A 19424-nucleotide genomic window follows, 5' to 3' on the forward strand; every position below is an offset into this window, starting at 1 on the left:
AATTTCCATTTCATTTACCAGCTGTATTCTTTACTTAGAATCATGGAATTTTGCCATTAGAAAGGACACTAAAGATAATTTAATATGAAGTCCTTCATTATCTATCGTATCATTAATATTTTTACTGTTTAAATTTATATGTCTTATCTACCTAATTAGATCAGATTCTTTGAGAGTAAAGGCCTTATATTAGAGTTCTTTGATTTCCCATGCCTGATGTAATGTCTTAAACATTAGAGAGGCTCAGTGACTTTGTTAGTGATAATGATGGAGAGATAGACCTTTTAAGGAAGGGGTATGCTTTAATAGTAAGCTTTCAATTCAGGGTCCATGAACTTTGATCTTTATTCTGTCAACTAATTTTTTCTATGTGCCTGATGAAAGTATTAATTTTTTTCCCCTTTTAAGAGGAATATGTCAGTTCTAACATATCTTAAATGCCAGTTATGAAAACTAATGGATTCAAGAGTAGGAGATAAAAGAGTGTGTTTCTTCTGCTTCCAAATAGGTGATACTAGGAAATGATGATGATTTAAATTTACAGAATTTTTGTTAAGGTTTTAAACCTTTCACATGTACTTTCTGATTTTAGCCTCATGAGAGTACTGAGATAGGGTAATAATAGTCCTGTTTTGCAGATGAAAAAGGAACCAAGCCATAGGAATTTGAATCCATTTGTACTTTGCATGAGTCTATGCCACCCATTCAAATGGACAGATGGGAAGTAAAGGCCTGGGTTCAAATCCTGGCTCTGCCATTTAAGTATCTTTATGAGCTGGGGAAAGTCACTTAACATCTCTGAGTCTTATCTGTAAAATGAAGAGATTGGACTCAGTAGCATTATCGGCCATCTAGCTCTACAGATATGAATTTGATTAATTTCTTCTAATTTCCACCATCAGTGTCATATGCATGGGTGTGTTCTGTTTGCAGGTCATGAAGATACACCTGATAAAGTCAAACAAAAAGCATTTGTGGAGCCTTATTTTAAAGATGACGAAAGGTAATTCATTTTAATGGACATGAGTTATGTCAGAGGGTAATTGTAAGAATTGCAAAACTATCTCTATTAGGAAGAAGGTTATCTTGAACTGCTAAAAGTCATTATTTATAAAAGAAGAAGAGGGATGTTATCAGAAAATATCCTAGTCATTTCATGGCAGCATTATGAAGAAAGAAAGTCAAGCAGAGAAAAGGAAACAACTTTATAGGAGAGAAGGTTTATTACTTTTGGCACTGGCAGTGGTTCTCCATTTCATTATGGTACCAGGCATCTTTTATTCGATTGTATTTCAGACTTGAAATACTGCTATTTGTAAGATTATCAAATTGTATGAAAATTTGTCTGGTATTTTCTCCAGTGATACAGTCTTTCTGGATTTTAAATTTCACTTTTTAACCTTTAGTAACCAGATTGTGTGCTCTGATATCTCTATTTTACCTTTTGGTAAAAATTTAAAATTCTATTAGTTCTTAGTCTGCACAGTTCATATAATCTATATATTGAATCATACTTTCATTCAGTTCATATACTATTTCTCTTGAGAGGAAAAAAAAACTGATATACATCATTAAAATGGAAATAAGCATCTTTAAAACATAAAAAGTGTGTGTGCTACTAAAAACAACTTTGGCATATATATTATTGGCGAATTGTTCAGTAAGCAAAGAATTTTAGCCAACTGTGTTCTGTAATTTCAGGGACTTAAAAGGGTTATCCCTGCTGTGGAATCCAGGTGCCGGGGTGGGGCAGAGGGAGGCATGTGTTGCTACTACCTCTGTACCTGAATATGCCAGCAAACCACAGTTGCAGGGTAGAAGGGGATGAAAACCTAGTAGGGTTAAAGTTTTTCACTTCCCTGATTAAGGATATCTTTCAAATAACCTTCCAATAGAGCCCAGGGTTACTTCTGTGAGGCATCATTTTGTGTTCCTTGAAAGAAATAAAGAGTAAGAATAGCTGGCAGTATAGTTCTTAGAGTTTGCAAAGAGTTTTACATGTTTTTGGACTGTACAACAACCCTTTGAGGCAGGTACTACAGGCATTGTTATCCTTATTTTATAGATAAATGGACTAAGACCCAAAGGTCAGGGAACTTGCCTGTAGTCACAACTACTAGGGTCAGAAACAGGATTTGAACACAGATCTTCCTAATTCTAGCAATGTGTGTACTAAGGTGTATCTGTGATAGCTGTATTCCTTGATCTCCATTCTTCATTCTTAAACTGTTTCGAGTATCAGGGATTTGGGACATGGGAAAAAAAATGCAGGAAGGTCCTATGATGAAAATAGAACAATTAGAAAATAATTTTGAGAGTAAATTCTTGCTTCATATATAGATAGATAGATAGATATACATATATGTATACACACACACACACACATACATACATACATATTAGCCTAATTGTGGAATTAGATTTTAGTACCTTATTTCTGTGAAATAGATAACATATTTGACTTATGTGAAAATTGACTCTGTAAACCAAATGATGTTTTTAATGCAATTGGGAATTCACTTCCTTTTTTTTTTAAGATGTTCAATATTTTTTTTCTTTTTTTCTTTTTCTTTTTAGTTTGCAACACACGGTTCTACATAGTTTTGAGTTCCAGATTTTCTTCCCTCCCTCCCTCCCCAAGATGGCATGAAATCCCATATAACTTCCATGTAGAACTTCGCATTGAATTAATTTACACACTAGGGAATTCACTTCTTAAAACAAATAATTCTTTTGTAATGTAAAGCTACTCTGTCATTCATTTTTTGATTTTCACATATATTGGTTTCTTTAAGCAGAATATAGTTGTACCAGTTATGCATGCTTTTGTGTTTATGGATTGCTTTTATTCCTCCAAAGTACTCCATTTCTTGCTTTGTGTACACTTCAGTGGCTTTTATCCTTTAGTAGTACTCCCCAAAGGGGAACATCTTTTGCAGGAGAGGATATAAGATAAGTCTTTTTTGATATTTGAATTATGTTACTTTAAAGAATTTAGAAGAAGGAAGTATTTCCTTCAGCAAAAAAAGGCATACAGATAAGCCTTAAATTTGTATATTTTGTACGGATACATTGCTTTAGGCACAACATTCTCTTCTTTGGCCATAATAGAACTCCAATCCCAGGGTTTTTTTATTCCTTTTTTAATAGTGAATGATTTTTCACCTTATAGCCCAATTATTGCCTTCACTCAGAGGGATAAATAGGAAAGGACAGCATCAGTATTGTCCTTTTTCACTATAGTACTATAATACCTGGAAGGAGAAATGAATTATTCCCTTCAAGCAAAATGAGCAAATAAAAAGAGTATCTGGATTTTGCTAGGATTGTCTTATTTTGTTATTCTCATTTGTCAACGGTTGTCTGAACAAATAAGATAATATATGTAAAATGTTTTGCAAACATATAGCAAAGTGCTATAAAAATGCCCATTATTATTTATTTTGATGCTTTCCCAAACTAAAGTCTGTGGGGTATTACTCACCATGAACTAAGGAGTTTGTCATGAGTCCTGTCTGGTTTTTTCTTTCAGAAAGACCACATTGCAAAATTTCCCTCACATTGAGGTGGTACGGAAAAAAGAAGAGAGGAGAAAATTGCTTGGACACACATGTAAAGAATGTGAAATTGTAAGTATTCCTCTGAAATTTCTGGTCACTGCTCTGTTGTTTTTTTTTTTAATACTTTTGTTCGTCTCCACTGTTTGCCCCCCAAAAAAAAAACCTTATCCTAGTCATATTTATGCCAGGAAAAATTCTAGCCTGGTTTAAGAATTGTGGAAGCAACTAAATACTGAAGAAAGGAAAAATAAAGTACTTGAGACAGTATGCTGCAGTGACAACTGCATGGAAACCCAGTTTCTAAGCCTCACCTCTAGTGAATCTGGAAAGTAAAAATAAGAAATGTATGCCCATTTTATTTCAAATATAATTATTTTAACCTGTGTTTTGTCTTAACTTGGTACTTCAGCGGCTCCTTACTATTTTGGATGATGAATGGCTTTCTCTTTATCATCTTTTTTCCCTTAGAGCTAAAAGGGACCTCAGAAATAAATTTCACTCCCTCAGTTTTTAACGGAGTTTGAAAATATAAATTATTTTACAATTAAAAAGTATTTCTTTTCTCTTCCTCCAACCTTCTCCCCAATTGAAAAAGTCCTCATTTTACAGTTGAGGAAACCAAGGCCCAGAGAGTTTTAAGTAATTTATCCAGGGACACTTAGCTAGTAAGTATCTGAGGCAGGATTTAAACCCAGCTCTTTCTGAAATGTATATTTAAAGCTTACTGAGTCTTGACAGGGAATTTTATCTTAAGAATCATTACTTTCATCAAGTTAGTAACACATTTGTTTATCCTGTCACACTGAAGAACAGTGGCCTGTGGTCAGAAGACTTCTAGAATCAGAGCCAGGAGAGAACTATCTAGTTGTATGATCACAGGCACTTCTTTTTGTCACTTTAAACCTCAATATCCTCATTTTAAAATTGGGGATAACAACACCTGTTCATACTGTGGTGATCCAGTTAGAGAGTCTAAGTAATATATTTTGCAAAACTTAAAGGAGGGTGTCATCTTATTATAGGAAAATTCAATACAATAAGCATTTATTAAGTTCCTACTATGTGCTAGGCAATGAAGGAGAAAAAGATACCAAAAGCATAGAAAAAAATCTTGGACATTTTTAATGCCCAAAAAAAGAAAGTTGCCAAGACACATTAAAAAATTAGCAACATTATATGCCTTCTCTCCCATTCATACAAAATCTATATGAGAGTCATTTATACATGATTTGAGAACATCTTTTGTTAGGATAGTCTGCATTTCATCTTAATCCTAAAGAATATTTTTGAGCTACTCTTCCTCACCTTCTCAAGTACTTAAAATTTATAGAATTGACTAGGTAACTTTCTGGCAAACTTTAGCATCACACTTTCTATACAGTGGTATTGTTTTTCTCTCATTCCATTTGATTTTTCCTTTTAGTTGCTGTCCCATAATTTTTTTTCTTCTGAACATTGAGTAAAGTTGTTATGTATTAAAATCTCATCTATGCAAATGCAAAAAATATATACATGCCATAAGCTCCTTGTGATTGTAAAAAGAGTATCATCCTGAAAGGAGTCTTGTTTTCTAGTCCTGCCTCTGATTTTTACGTTTGCAAAATGAGAGGCCTGAACTAAATGATTTCTAAGGCCCTTTCGCACTATAAATTTTTTGGTCATATGTATTCTTCAAGCTACCAAAATAATGAAGATCTTTTCATATGAATTTTTAGTATTTTACATATGGTTTTCATATATACAGATATATGAGAAGTTTGTTATCATTGCAGTTTCTCAAAAATAAGAGTTCATTTGTCATTGAAAGCTATGTAGCTTTTGGGGAAGTAATTGCATACATTCAACCCTAAAACTGAACAATTTTAAAAATAATATCAGAGAACACGAAACACTAAGAGTGTTGTACTAATGTTCATTTCCTATACCAAGGAATCACTTCGAACATTCTGTTTACGTACCTTACAGGTACCATATTTGTCTTTGACACTGTAATGCTTACTTCAGGGGTGGGGATAAAACTAGCTAATCTTTACTATTAGTATTATGCAGATATTCCAGAAGAAGAAAGAGAAAAGAAACTAGCCTCCTGTTCAAGACACCGTTTTCGCTACATTCCTCCTAACACACCTGAAAATTTCTGGGAAGTTGGGTTTCCTTCAACTCAGACTTGTGTGGACAGAGGTGAGAACATATCATGATCACTTGCCTTCCATGCTTCAAAAATCTGTGATTTCACCATTGTAGACATATCCTTCTGTCCCTTGTTGCTCAGTTGTGTCCTGCTCTTTGTGACCCCATTTGGGGTTTTCTTGGCAGAGATACTGGAGTGGTTTGCCATTTCCTTCTCCAGCTCATTTTACAGAGGAGAAAACTGAAGCAAAGACCCTGTGCCCAGGGTCACACAGCTTTTTAGTGTCTGAAGCTGCTTTTGAACTCAGTAAGATGAGACTTCTGACTCCAGGTTTGGTGCACTATTGTACTCAAATGTCCTCTACTAAAATCCAGAAGTTTCAGTGGCCAAAAAAAAATCTTTCAGAAAAATCTCTCAACTTAGCTAGGTTGTTCTTCTGAACATGGTTATCTCTAGGCCCGTTCTGGAAGCCTTTTTCAGCTTCACCAGGATTGTCAACCTTTTGTCTACTAGTACAGTCTTCGAAAAAAAGAGTCCCCTCCTGCAACAGTAAGGCGTTGAAATAGGATATTAATGAAGGAAGAGAGTATCTGGGAGTTAATATAGTTTTGTGTCTTTAGTGTAGTTAGCTAAAATTCAAATCAAGTGCAACTTTTCCAACATAATCTGCAGTGATTTTGAAACCTAACAGGAATTTTGTTCCAAATTGCTGAGGTAAAAGGCCTTCTGCATTGGTATTCTATAAACTTCAGTGTGATTTCATTATGGACAACAGCATAAAATGTTTTGAATAAATTTATTTAAATATGTATCCTAGTCTCTAATCACATTTATGGAGAAATTTTTTTTAAGTTTTTGTGCACAGAAAGTTTACTTTTTCCATAAACAAGTGAATATAGAATTTGAAATCTTTGATTCAAATCTTAGGCCTACCACTTGGTACTTATGTACCCTTTGATAAATCACTTAACTTCTGCGGGCTTCAGTTTTCTCATCTGTAAAATAAAGGGATTGGGATAGATGAACATTGATGGCTCTTGTAATTCTCTCTATGTATAGCTCAGCTTACAAGAGCTTTATCCACAAAGCAGTAAGATAAAACTGTGCAAAGGTAATTTTTATTGTCAACTTGGCTCAATAGACTGGTTAACAGACTTAAGATCTTAAAAGTCTTCTCAATCCCATCATCACTTTAATGGAATGATTTCTTTGTTTGAGTTTGTAAAGTGAGATCCTGGCTATCTTTTCCAAGGAGTGGGACACAACTGAATAACAATAGAGAGAAGGATATCCTTACATTGGTGAAATCACAGTATGAAAACTGGGAAGTAGTTTCCATATGTTTGAAGGACCATTATTAATCAGTGTTTGCTACAGACCAACATACTGGGGATACAAGTACAAAGAATGAAACAATCCCTACTCTCAAGGAGTTTACATGTAGAAGAAGGATTAAAGTTATTTTGCTTGTGCCTTGAGTAAACAAGATAGAACCATCAGGTGACTTGTAGAGAGGCTATTGTAATGAAAAATTTCTTATTAAAATGAGCATCCTCAGAGAAGAGTGTTGGGATTCCCATCACTGGTGGTTTTCAGACAGAAGCCTAATGGATAGTGTAGAGAGGATTCATGTTCAATTAATTACTTAGACTACATGACCTCTCGAGTCTGTTCAAATTCTGATTCTTTGACTCTGTGATAATAAAGTCAGACCAAGAATCTGGCCTAGCCCGTGAACCAGAGGTTCCTCACTGCTAGTCTAGGTATTTCATTGTTTTTTTGTTTAGTTGTTGGCTGGCTCTTTTTTCTTCTTGTTCATTGTTCATAGGCAAATTCAAATAGCTTTAAGTATTTCATACTTCAGAATACTTCAGACATCTAAGACTTGGTACATGTTTTCAAGAGTTTCTTTGGCTGAAAAAATGCATAACTCAGTCAGCCTGGTGACATGCTTCTTTGAACTTAAGCTGGTTCTCAGATAACAGACATATATTGTCACCAGGCCCATTTTCAAAGCCTTTCCACCTTGGTTCAAGACCTACCAGAGGTTCTTTTTTGTAAGTGGAGCTTTAGAAAACCAAGGCCACCACCTCTACATCAAGATTAGGCACAATACAATATACTTCAGAATGTCAGTGTTAAAAGAAATGTTGATGAACTAAATTGCTAAAGGAAACATAAAATGCCAATAACATAAGATTTTAGTAGCATGTACCTTTCTTAACAATGAATTATTTTTTGAAAGTCCTAATTTTTTTGTTGTTGTTCTCTTTTTTCTAAGGGTACATTAAGGAAGATCTTGATCCTTGTCCACGTCCCAAAAGGCGGCAACCTTACAATGCAATGTTTTCTCCAAAAAGCAAAGAACAGAAGACATAGATATTGAGGAAATTGCAAAAGGTGCCAGAACAAAATTCCTTGTTTATTTATAGTTAAAGTTGGAATAAAAACTGATTTCTTGCCCTCTCAAATCTTATATAACCTGATTTATATATCATTTAAATACAATATATCAGGAAATATTATTTAAAATAATTTTGAGTACATTTATTGTGCTTACGCATTTTTTTCTTGATTTTTGCACCTTTGAAACAATGAGGTGCTTCCATTTTGCACTGTGTAACTTAAAGGGGTGGATTTTATCCTTTGTTTTTTGTAATATCTAAATATAATAAAAAAAATTGTGATAAATTTATGTTATCAATTTGCTGTTTTCCAAAATAGTCTTCTTAAAGGTTTTGTTTCAAGTTTTCCGCATGCATGCCTATTTTCAGTTTCAATTTAGAATTACACACAGTGCCTGGCACATAGTAAGTGCTTAATAAATATATATTTTCTTCCTTCTTTCCTATCAGACTTATGCACAAGCCAAGCTACAACTGGTATCCAGTTTATAACTGACTTATGGTTTTTTAAGATTTTGGGATGGGGTATGGAAGGGAGCAGTAACTGCAGCTTATTATGAGAAATAAGATTAGATCAGTCAGATGGAGTCTTTAATAGAATAAAAGAACATGCTTAGAAATAGGTCCTAGATTTGGAACTATCACCCAAAAGTCACTAGACTATGTATATACCTTTTGCCCCAGTGATACTCATACTACTTCTGTATCACAAAGAGATCAAAGTGTGAGGGGAAAGACTCATGTAACAAAACAACATAAAAATAGATTTTAATTGGAAGAATAGTTACATTTTTAAAAAATAAGATATAATTGCCATCATAAGAAATGAGGAAATGGATAATATCAGGAAAATCTGGGAAGATTTGTATGAACTGATGCAGTGCAAAGTGTGCAGAACCAAGAAAACAATTTAAATAGCAGCAATATAAAGAAAAACAATTTTGAAAGACTTGAGAATATTTATCAATGTAATGACCAACTCTACTTCTAGAGGACCAGAAAGTGAAGCATGACAAGGAAATGATGGACTCAATGTGCAATGAGACATTTTGGACACAGCCAGTGAAGGAAATTACTTTGTGCATATTTCTTACGAAAATTTCCCCTTTTTAAAAACAATTATTTTTGCTCAAATGAGAGGAGAGGGTATTGGAGTGAGAAAAACAAAATGCGTGTTAATTGAAAAGATAAAATAGTAGGTGTCAGTCCCGCTCAGCTGAAGTAAGGCAGGGGAAGGGATGTGACCTGTTAAGGCTCCATATTCCTCACAGTGTAACTTGTTTTTTCTCTTTGATTTCACTAGTCACCTGAGGGAACAGACAAGAAATTTTTTAAATTTATCTAGCTGTTGTAAGCTTTCACCTCTCCAGTCTCCCTGAGAATATAGGTTTGAGGAGGGTAACTATCAAGACACTGTTACAAAATTGGTCTGGGTGGGAGTATGGGGGAAGGAGGTGGAATAGGCACAAGTACTTTCCTCTTAGAGTGAAAGTCTCTAACTCATCCTTGAGAAATTTTAAACTCGCCCTAGCAACAAAACTGCTTTCCTGTTCTAGTCGTACCCTAGGAAGAAATACAATCCTCAGGATGTTAGCAACTTAGCCTCTCTTCCCTGACAAAAGGGGCTATGTTACACACCAATAAAATAACTGAAGTTTCACCTCATACCCTGCAAATTGTCAGATGATGAAAAATGGAGGCACTCAGTATTGAAGGGCCTGTGAGAAAATAGGCATTCTAATAAAACACTGTTAGAGCTACAAAGTCCAACCATTTCCATTTCAATTTGGAATTATGCGAAAAAATGCCTTACCACTTGACCCAGTAATCTCAACTACTGGACACATAACCCTAAGTAAAAATAGAATCAAGCATACATATGTCAAAATATCCATAGTAGTACTTTGGTATAGGAAAGAACTTGGAACAAAGTGGTTACCCAAGAATTATTATATGTATGTACGTATGTCTGTATACAGAAAACTTTTACAGTGAGAAGTAATGAACACTAAGAATTCAGAGAAACATGGCAAGATGATGGATTAGTCACTTTTTTCAGTCCCACTAATTTTTTTCTTATCGTATGAATTACCCACTAGATGTTGAACAGTTACAGCTGAAAACTAGACAAAGAAGGCAAAACCCCAGTGAGGTAAATTTCTTATGAAGTAACACTGAACTTCTAATCCTTAAAGTGCACATTCATCACTCCTTTCCCAATGGCCTCCATTGTCTGTCCTGGGACACAAACTGACTTTTAGACTTAGGTCTTGGAAACATCATGGCACTTCTCCAGTCTGGAACATTTTGAAGAATATAGACACTGATTCAGCCCAACTGTAAGAAAAGTCAGTCAAGAGAGGAATTGGGGGAAGGACCAGCATGCTTTGCTAGCCTGGGCTTGAGGGAAGTGGGACTGAAACCCAATTGGAGCCTATACTGTTTGCTTACAGTGTTCTCAGGGTAGAGACCCAGGTTAATGTTGACTTTGTATATCCCAATGCATGTTGGCTCAGATAAGCTTTGCAGATCAGTCTTGGGTGTGTACCCATCAAAAGAAGGTTGGGGGAGGGGGAGCCAGAAATTAAGTGACAGGGAATAAGAAAATGAATTCAAGAGCAAAAATTTCAATAAAAGGTCACTGCACAAACAGATAAATTAACAGAAGGAAAGGTGAATTCTAAATTCCCAGAATACACAGACTATTGCAAGAGAAAGTGGGAAGTAATATGTCATGAAATGCAGAATCTTGTAGACTCCCAAGAGAGTATAACAATGACAAGAAATTCCAGAATGTTTCAAAAGGGACTATTAAAAACCATAAAAGAAGGAATTAGGAATTAATATAGGACAGAACAGAGCATAACTCTCAATACAGGATTTTAAAGCTTAACCAATTAGAAAGTTTTTGAAAAGTTTTTGAGAGATTTACAGATTTGGAAAACACTGAAGCGGAGGGAATTCTGACAAGAAGTAAAAGCCAACAGTGTTTTTAAAAAATGGATTCTATAAAAGCTGAAGTGATTAATTTTGAAGATAGGATGAACAGACGCAATTTAATAATCACAGGGCTTTCAAAGTGACATCAAAAACCATGAGCACTATAATGTAGGAAACACAAGAAGATGTCCAGAACTTACTGAATAGCATGGGGGGAGGGGACACCAAGAGATTCCAGATATGGCCTCCAGAAAAAAAAATACCAAGAACCCTAATAAGATAGCAGAGAAGACTAATCCCTGACTCAAATAAGATCTGCAAAACAGTCATAGAAGAGGAAACTCCATGTGGAATACAGACACTAAAGAAAGAAGATACAAATAGAAGGGCCACGAGTCAGAATAAAAGTCTAGGGTAGACAAAGGGAAGTGAAATAATGAAGACGATAAGGGAAAGGATTCCTTCTTAGTGTGCAAGTGAAAATTGATACCCCACTTTATTTTGTATTAATTGAGAATCATATCTAACACCGCAATCAGTACTTATGAATCAGATTCAAATTTGAACACACAGACAGAGCTTGTGAAAGTTTAACTTTACTATTCCTCTAGAATGTCCTCTAGAACAGAACTAGAAATTTACAGCATCAAAGTGTGGGAGGTGTTTGTGTGCTTTTGCTTTTCTGTGCCATCAAGTGTTCCCAGGTACTTTGTTCCATGTCCTGATAACTCAACCTAGCTTTTTCCTTTGGTCTGATCAGCCAAGGGGAAAAGACTTGTAAAAAGTGAAACTTTCAAAAGTCTTCAGAAAAGAGATTTCCAACACTATCCAAATTGGAAATGACAGAGACAAGAGATTTTTTTAAAAATAACTAGAGACTAAATTTGTGATTTAAATGTTTTTTCTCTACTGAAAATTTTAAATTAGGATTTGAATGTTCTTATGAGCATTTTGATGAATCCTTGAGATACTAGTTCATAGAGATTGTTTAAGTAGGAATAAAACTTTGTAAAGTTTGATAAAAACAAAATTTGGAAGATTAGGTTACTACACAAAAAAGAACTTCAGGATGACTTGAGACTACTTTTAAAATTGCATTTTGAATTTTAAGAACTGTTTTATTAGCCATGAAATCTGTAGAGATTTCATTAGAGATTCAGTAAAGTCAGAGAAGTGTTAAGATAAGAACTCAGGAAAATAGTATAGGAGAAATTAAAATAAAACTTCTTTGAGTTTAAATAATTTCACAACTCAGAACTTACAATGGAATACATTTGCTATTTAACATTAAAGTAATACGTTAGAGAATTAGATTGAGATTAGAACTCTAGCTGCTCAAGTCCACTTTCCCAAAGCAGTTTCAGTTTGTCAGTCTCTGAGTCTGAAGCTTTTGGATGCTACCCTGTGGAAAAGATACACTTAAAAACTATATTTAAGAAGTAATTAAAATATAAAGAATGAAAAAATAGAAGAGAAAGTGAAGTATGAGAAAAGCAATTGATCTAGAGGAAAGATCAAGAAGAGAAAACATAAGAATAATCAGACTACCTGAAAGCTTATGATCAAAAAAAAGAATCTTGATACTATAATACATGGAATAATTAAAGAAAATTGTCCTGAAACATTAGAACAAAGGAGGAAAGTAGAAATAGAAAAAATCTGTCCATCACCACTTGAAAGAGATCCTATGAGGAAAACTCGTAGGAATATGATAGTCAAATTCTGAAACCCTCAGCTCAAGGATAAAATATTAAGAGCAACAAGAAAAAAAATCAATTTAAATATGATGGTGCCACAATTAGAATCACACAAGACCTAGCAGCAGAGATACTAATAGACTGCAGGTCTCGGAACACTGTATTATCAAAGAGCAAAAGAACTGGGGTTCTGTCATACCCAGCAAAATTAAGCATAATCCTGAATGAAAATAAAAATGGACATTTGATCAACTGTCATACTTTCAGGACTTTGTTAAAAAAAAAAACAACCTGAAATTAATAGAAGATTTGACACACAAGAAGAGCCAAGAGAAACGAGGTACATAACCAAAGACTGATTACAAGGGATTCAATAAGGACAGACTGTTTACCTTCTATATATGTAAAATGTATGTCTAAGATTGCCATTACTAATTGGGTAGTTCATAAGAAAGATTGGGATAGACCTGAGTATGATATGACTTTAAAAAGTAAAACCATTTAGGAACAGCTAAAAAGAGTAATTATACAAATGAGGTGCAAAAGGAAGAACTGATACAGAGGAATTAGATGGGGGAGAAGGACTGGCAGTTCTGGTAACCTACTTTTATCAGGAATGGCTTTAAGAGAGAACAATACATATATATCTAGAAGAGTATAAAAGTCTTCTAAATTCAGAAGAAAACTGTACTTGAAGGGAACAACAAATTTATTGCACGATGGAAATGTGATTTTTTTTTCCCCTCCTGATTAAAAGGCAGAACAGGAAAGTTTTAGATCACCTTCACTTTTCTCTCTCCAAAGGGATAAAAGTAAGTAAAATTGGAATTTATTTACCATTCTGTTACTTACTGTTTTAAATAACCAACCTGAAAACACCAAACAAGCCCTGTTATCTATGTTAGCTCCCACATTGAAACTCCCAGATTGAAGGTGAATCCCAAAGTGCTCTCAGAGAAAGAAAAGCTTGTTTTAAAATCAGGAAGCAACTGAAAAGTAAGTAAAATTTAATGTTTTCCTGTGAAGATTATAGTAAGTCAGGCTAAGACTTACTGAGGACAGAATTTAACAAGAACATAAACGTTATATAAGTTAGGGTAAGAAAATAAAGAAGTGGACTTAGCCCTTTGAGTGATTTGAAAGGAAATAGAGGAAAAAATTACACAGTGAGCCCTTCAAAAAATTAGTCTCCATCAGACACTGGGGTTTTTTTTCCCAGTAGTGCAATTCCTGTTAACTCTAATATGTGATGTCAAAATTGTGTTTTAACAAAAGCAGATTCATTATGCTACAACTCTAAGGACCTTTTTAATGCAAATCATTGCTGACCATTTGGCAATGAGGAAAATTTTATAAAGGATAATAATTGCTTTACTATCTAAGAGTTAGTAAAAATTGGTATAAAGTCATTAGGGAAAACTATATCAAGGCTATATCAGTCTCTTTAAATGTCAAAGGATTTGTATAAATGTACTGTCAAACGATACTGTGGTTCAATTTACATCAAATTGTTTTCATATGAAGCAATGTGATGCTTAAAGTTACATGTCAACAATTGTAATCTCACCATCACTTTTCAATGTGAGTTAATTTTTTAAAATTTAAGCTCAAGTTAATTGATAACAATAGGCCCTGAAATTTGAGATCCTGGTAGTAAATGGCCATTGTGAAAATTGAGGTTTTAAATTATTAACATTAGTGATCATACAGCCATATTTGATTTAGTTGAATCCAAAAATCAAATTAGTATGATAAGGATTTCTGTAAAATCATGAGAAAATTAACTCCTCTTTGATGAGAGACAAACCTAAAACTTCTAACTGCTTAATTAGATATGATAATTTAATAGCCTACAGCATTGGAAGATATCACAAACTTTGTAAAAGGAGGAGGCAATTAGGAACTAAGATCTTGCACAGTCAAAGAAAAAATGCTTGCAAGTTTCTTTGCATGTTAAATACTAACACCAAAATTAAAGTTGCTTTCATACAATACTATTAAACTATAAATTGGAAAAAGGAAACAGTTTAAAATATTATATAATATACTATTATTTTTTAGTCATGTCCGACTCTTTGTGACCCCATTTGGGGTTTTCTTAGTAAAGATATTGCCATGGTTTGCTATTTTTTTGTTCAGCTCATTTTACAGATGAGGAAACCAAGGGCAACAAGATTGAGTGACTTGCTCGGGGTCACACAACTAGTGTCTGAGGAGAGATTTGAACTCAGGTCTTCCTGACTCAAGGCCTAGTGGTCTATCCACTGCACAACCTAGCTGCCCAAAGAAAACTGTAGATAGTAATTAAAAGCTTAGAGTTATAAGAAGAGTAACAGAGACCCTTTAAGGTACCAATATTTGTGACATTCCTGTGCCATAGTTAGGCTCTGGCCAGTCCACCTGATCATTGCCGAGTAAACTCCTTTGTGAAACATAGATGAGTGCTTCCCTAACTGTAAAAGAGGTTAACTAAAGAGGGAGATAGATTGCTTACTGCAAAAGTGATACTCTACAGGGTGTTCCTAAAGTCTGGAAACATAGGGCAAAAATGCACATTTTCAAGGAATGAAATGATTGAAATTTTCAGCATTTTATTTAACTGGAATATTAACAAATAACATCTTCAACTTCAAATAATATCATACGATTTCATATTCATATTCCAAGAGTGAATGTGCTAAAATTGATGGCAATGTGGAGTTGCTGAGTTATTGCATCGAGTTAACGTGAATCTTGCAAAGCAAATCATCCCTTGCATCACAAATGATGGAAATCATATTGAAGATGTTATTTGTTGATATTCCAATTAAATAAAATGTGGTTGAAAATTTCTTTCATTTCATTTCTTGAAAATAAGCTTTTTTGCCTATGTGTCCAGATTTTAGGAACACCCTGAACAACGAAGAACTAGGAGGGACCTCAAACTTTGCATTTGTGCTGAGTGACTTTTATTTGACTATCACTGACAAAAACTATGCGATTGTAACCAATTCTAACGTCCCCAAAGGCCTCAGAGAACAGTTAAACTCCTAAACACACTAAACCTTTGCAAGTGACGACTCTTTCCAAAACAACGAGGAAATATGTACTTGTTTTGTTCATTGGCTTTAACAGCTACAATTCTCACGATTGCTCTTTGTGGAAAAGATTCTCCAAGTCCTTGTTGTATCTGCCGTATTTATAAATAACGTTAGACGGTGGGTGGACTAAAAGAGAGATTGAGATGGGCAGTGCTTTCCTCTTCCCATATGTAAAGTGCTTCCCACAGTGCCTGTTCTGTGGTGAGCATCATATCACTGTTGCCTATTGTTACTGAGCAGTGTGGAAATGTGATCAATTGAATTAATGTCACCCAAATTGTAAGAAGTTTTGTTTCATCTTTTTTGGGGGGAGGGGAAGGCAAGGCAATTGGGGTTAAGTGACTTGCCCAAGGTCACTCAGCTAGTAAGTGTCAAGTGTCTGAGGCCAGATTTGAACTCAGGTCCTCCTGACTCCAGGGCCAGTGCTCTATTTGCTGCGCTCCTTAGCTGCTCCTGTTTCATCTTTTACAATACGTGAGATTGTATAACATTTTTCTAAAGTATTGAGCAATACTATTAGAGAGTCAACTTCCCTTCACATTATGCGTTAGGTTGGCCAGTTTTTTTTAACACTACATTAATTATTGAACAGAGTATTTATTCTTTAAAATCATTAATAATGATGAGTTTCTGTGGGGATATAAGTTATACGCACCCTTTCAGCTCCTTAGACTTTCTAATTGTTGGAGGTTACAAGATTTTATCAGTCTTGCTGCTAAAATAAGGCTGAGGTCTGGGAAAATAAGCCAAGGAGGAAAACCTTATTAAAGAAAAAAATTATTTTTCTAGGAGGTTCTTTGCCCATTGCTTCTGAAAATTATTGTGCCTGGTATCTTAAAGCCTGTGTAGTAAAAATAGGCCTTAAATTTAGAGATTTTATTTTCCTCTTAGGAGTTAATAAGCAATACAAGCATTTGCTAGTTTGGGTGATTTATGACAATAACCTAGCCCTAACCTATAATTAGTGAAATTCTGCTGTTTGAGGAAAAGTCTCTTGGAACTTTAATCTGCTGCTATTCTGAGTTTTGATTTCGAGTATAATTGTCTGGTACCTCTCATAAGGTCACTAGTCCATCATTCAAGGGAAATGCCATGTGATCCTACAGTCTGAGGATTACTATGGCAGACTCCATCTCTAGGAAAGTCGAATGAACAACTTTGAGAAGGTGAAGGTAGGATCCACTTACCTTACTTTCCCCATCTTGGTCAACAAGACATTTTCCCACCTAGGTATATCTGAGCCTGGCTGTGATATCCTGTGGCTTATGATGACCCTTTCTGTGTGACTGACTGTGACTATGGCCCCTTTTGTTATTCGTTGTTCAGTCATTTCAGTCATGTCCAACTCTTGGTGACGCATTTGGGATTTTATTGGAGTGATTTACAATTTTCTTCCCCAGTTCATTTTACAGATGAGGAAACTGAGGTAAACAAGGTTAAGTGACTTGCCCAAGGTCACACAGCTAGTATGTATATGAGGCCAGATTTAAACTCAGGTCTTCTTGACTACAGGCCCAGCGCTCTATCCACTGTGTCCTCTAGCAGTGAACTGGTTAACTAAAGGGTCAAGACTTGATCAAGAGAAGAATATAGCCAGAACAAGGATGAAAGCATGAGAAATACTGAGGGACTGAGAGAACAGAAGTCACAGGACAAATAGATTTAGGAGTACGGAGTACCCCTCTGGACTTCTCCACCATAACCCTGTATGGAGTACCTTCTTCCCCACCCTTTTTAAGCTTCCTTTTATGTGTTATCTTCCTTATTAGAATGTAAGTGCCATAGGACTGCTGGGTCATTTGACCAATAAGATGGAATTCTAGACATTTTCTTGGATTCTCATAACCTCTCAAACCTCTCCAAAATAGAAATTGTGTGCCAGAGATAAATCACCCAAACAAGAAACCAAACAAGGTGAAAATTCAATTACCTAACCAGCAGAGTAGGCCCATATTCCCAAATCCCTAACCAACCTTCACTCAGCATACCCTTCCCCACCGCCCACCACACTGGCAGTAATCCGGCAAGTCAACTCCATACCCTGACACATACCCCATGTCTTCCTAGTGACACGGAGATCCAAATTCCAAACTGCAGAAATTTGCTCAGGCTCTAACATCAGCACCTGTAATGTTAATGGGATTATAAGATCTTCCTTGCCCATCAATAGGCTTCACGGGGAGCCCATTGGGGGAGGGCCTTGCCTAAGGAGGGGCTTGCTTGGGGAAGGCTTGCTTGTAGGAAGGCTTTCACACCTTTTGGTACTAAAACTAATTAGGCACTGAGTCATGAGGGTTGTGATGCCTATATACTCTGAGTTGGTATTTTGCTTTGGGGGCTCACTTATGAGAAGGATCTTTTGATTTCCTGGTCAAAATTCTGAGTCACCCTATGTTCAGAGCTCCCTTGACTGCTCAGATATAAAGGCTCTCTCGATCCAGTGTTGTATGTAAAGTGTATAGCAATGTTGCTTTGAATCAGGCAGTCAGCCCTGTCTGTTGGTCTAATTTCTTGTATTTTCTCTGAAGTTCAGGGTGCTGACCTTTCCCCTGAACTAGTGAATGTAATTAAAAGTAGGACTGTTGACCCCTTTAACGTTGCTTTCCTTTAAAAGCAGATCAAAGAACCTGTGCTAGCAGGCCATCCTGGGTATACTATTACAGCACCCTGTACCACTAGGCCAGAGAACTGAGGAACAGAAGGAATGTATGAAGGGCTGTATGGCACTCATCTACACCTGAGAGAAAAACACCTATCATCCAACTGGAGCCAATTCTGTTCCTCCAAAATCACTTGGAACAGAGATTTAGGAAGGTGAACCACAAATTGTTCAATGTGGGAGGAGCCTGAAATGTTCTGAGATCCAGTCCCTAAGGAAACTCAAAGACTTTGAACATAAGCAGATAAACCAACAGAGAAGACACTAACAGAAGACAATATGGCCTTCAGATCTAGTAAAAGAGTTCAGGCATCTACAAATACTGCATTGAGAGAGAGAGAGAGAAAGAGAGAGAGAGAGAGAAAAAGAGAGAGAGAGAGAGAGAGAAACACTTCCATACACACAGCAGAACTTAAAAGAGCTGGCATTAAATATCCATTTTGTGCTAGGCCCTATGCTAAATACTGAGGAGGCAAAGAAAGGAAAAAAAAAACGTTGCTACTCTCTAAGCTCACAGTCTAATGGAGAAAACAACATGTAAACAACTATGTGCAAACAAGATACAGGACAAACTGAGGGTAATCTCTGGAGGAGGCACTAAGTTTAAGGACTGGGAGAAGCTTCTTAAAGAAGTTGGGATTTTAGCTGAGGCTTGAAGAAGAGCAGGGAAGCCAGAAAGCAGAGATGAGAAGGGACAGAATTCAAGGCATGGGGGATAGCCGGTGAAAATGCAGGGAATGAGGAGATGGTGTGTTATGTACAAGGAACGGTGAGAAGGACAGTGTCAGAACGCAGCAAAGAGTATGAGTGAGGAAGTAAGCTGTAAGAAAGGTGGGAAGGTGCCCTCTTCTGAAGGACTTTGAAAGCCAAGTTAGGATTTTGTACTTGATCCTGGTAATAGGAAGCCGCTGGAGGAAATTGGATAGGAAGGGTGGCATGCAACATTCCTTGC

General features: G+C 35.7%; 1 protein-coding gene across 2 annotated transcripts in view; it reads left to right on the top strand.

Moving 5' to 3' along the window:
- RBBP8 (RB binding protein 8, endonuclease) overlaps positions 1-8395 on the top strand; it is a 93639-nt gene extending 85244 nt beyond the window's left edge. For both annotated transcript variants that reach the window (XM_036741240.1, XM_036741242.1), the window contains exons 16-19: positions 934-1003; positions 3533-3629; positions 5600-5741; positions 7973-8395. In XM_036741240.1, coding sequence (XP_036597135.1) covers positions 934-1003; positions 3533-3629; positions 5600-5741; positions 7973-8070 — 407 coding nt within the window. In that variant the 3' untranslated portion in view covers positions 8071-8395. The remainder of the gene's footprint in view (positions 1-933; positions 1004-3532; positions 3630-5599; positions 5742-7972) is intronic.
- Positions 8396-19424: the final 11029 nt, after the last annotated feature.

Source organism: Trichosurus vulpecula, chromosome 1, assembly GCF_011100635.1.
Source record: "Trichosurus vulpecula isolate mTriVul1 chromosome 1, mTriVul1.pri, whole genome shotgun sequence".
In the NCBI taxonomy this organism is placed as follows: Eukaryota; Metazoa; Chordata; class Mammalia; order Diprotodontia; family Phalangeridae; genus Trichosurus; species Trichosurus vulpecula.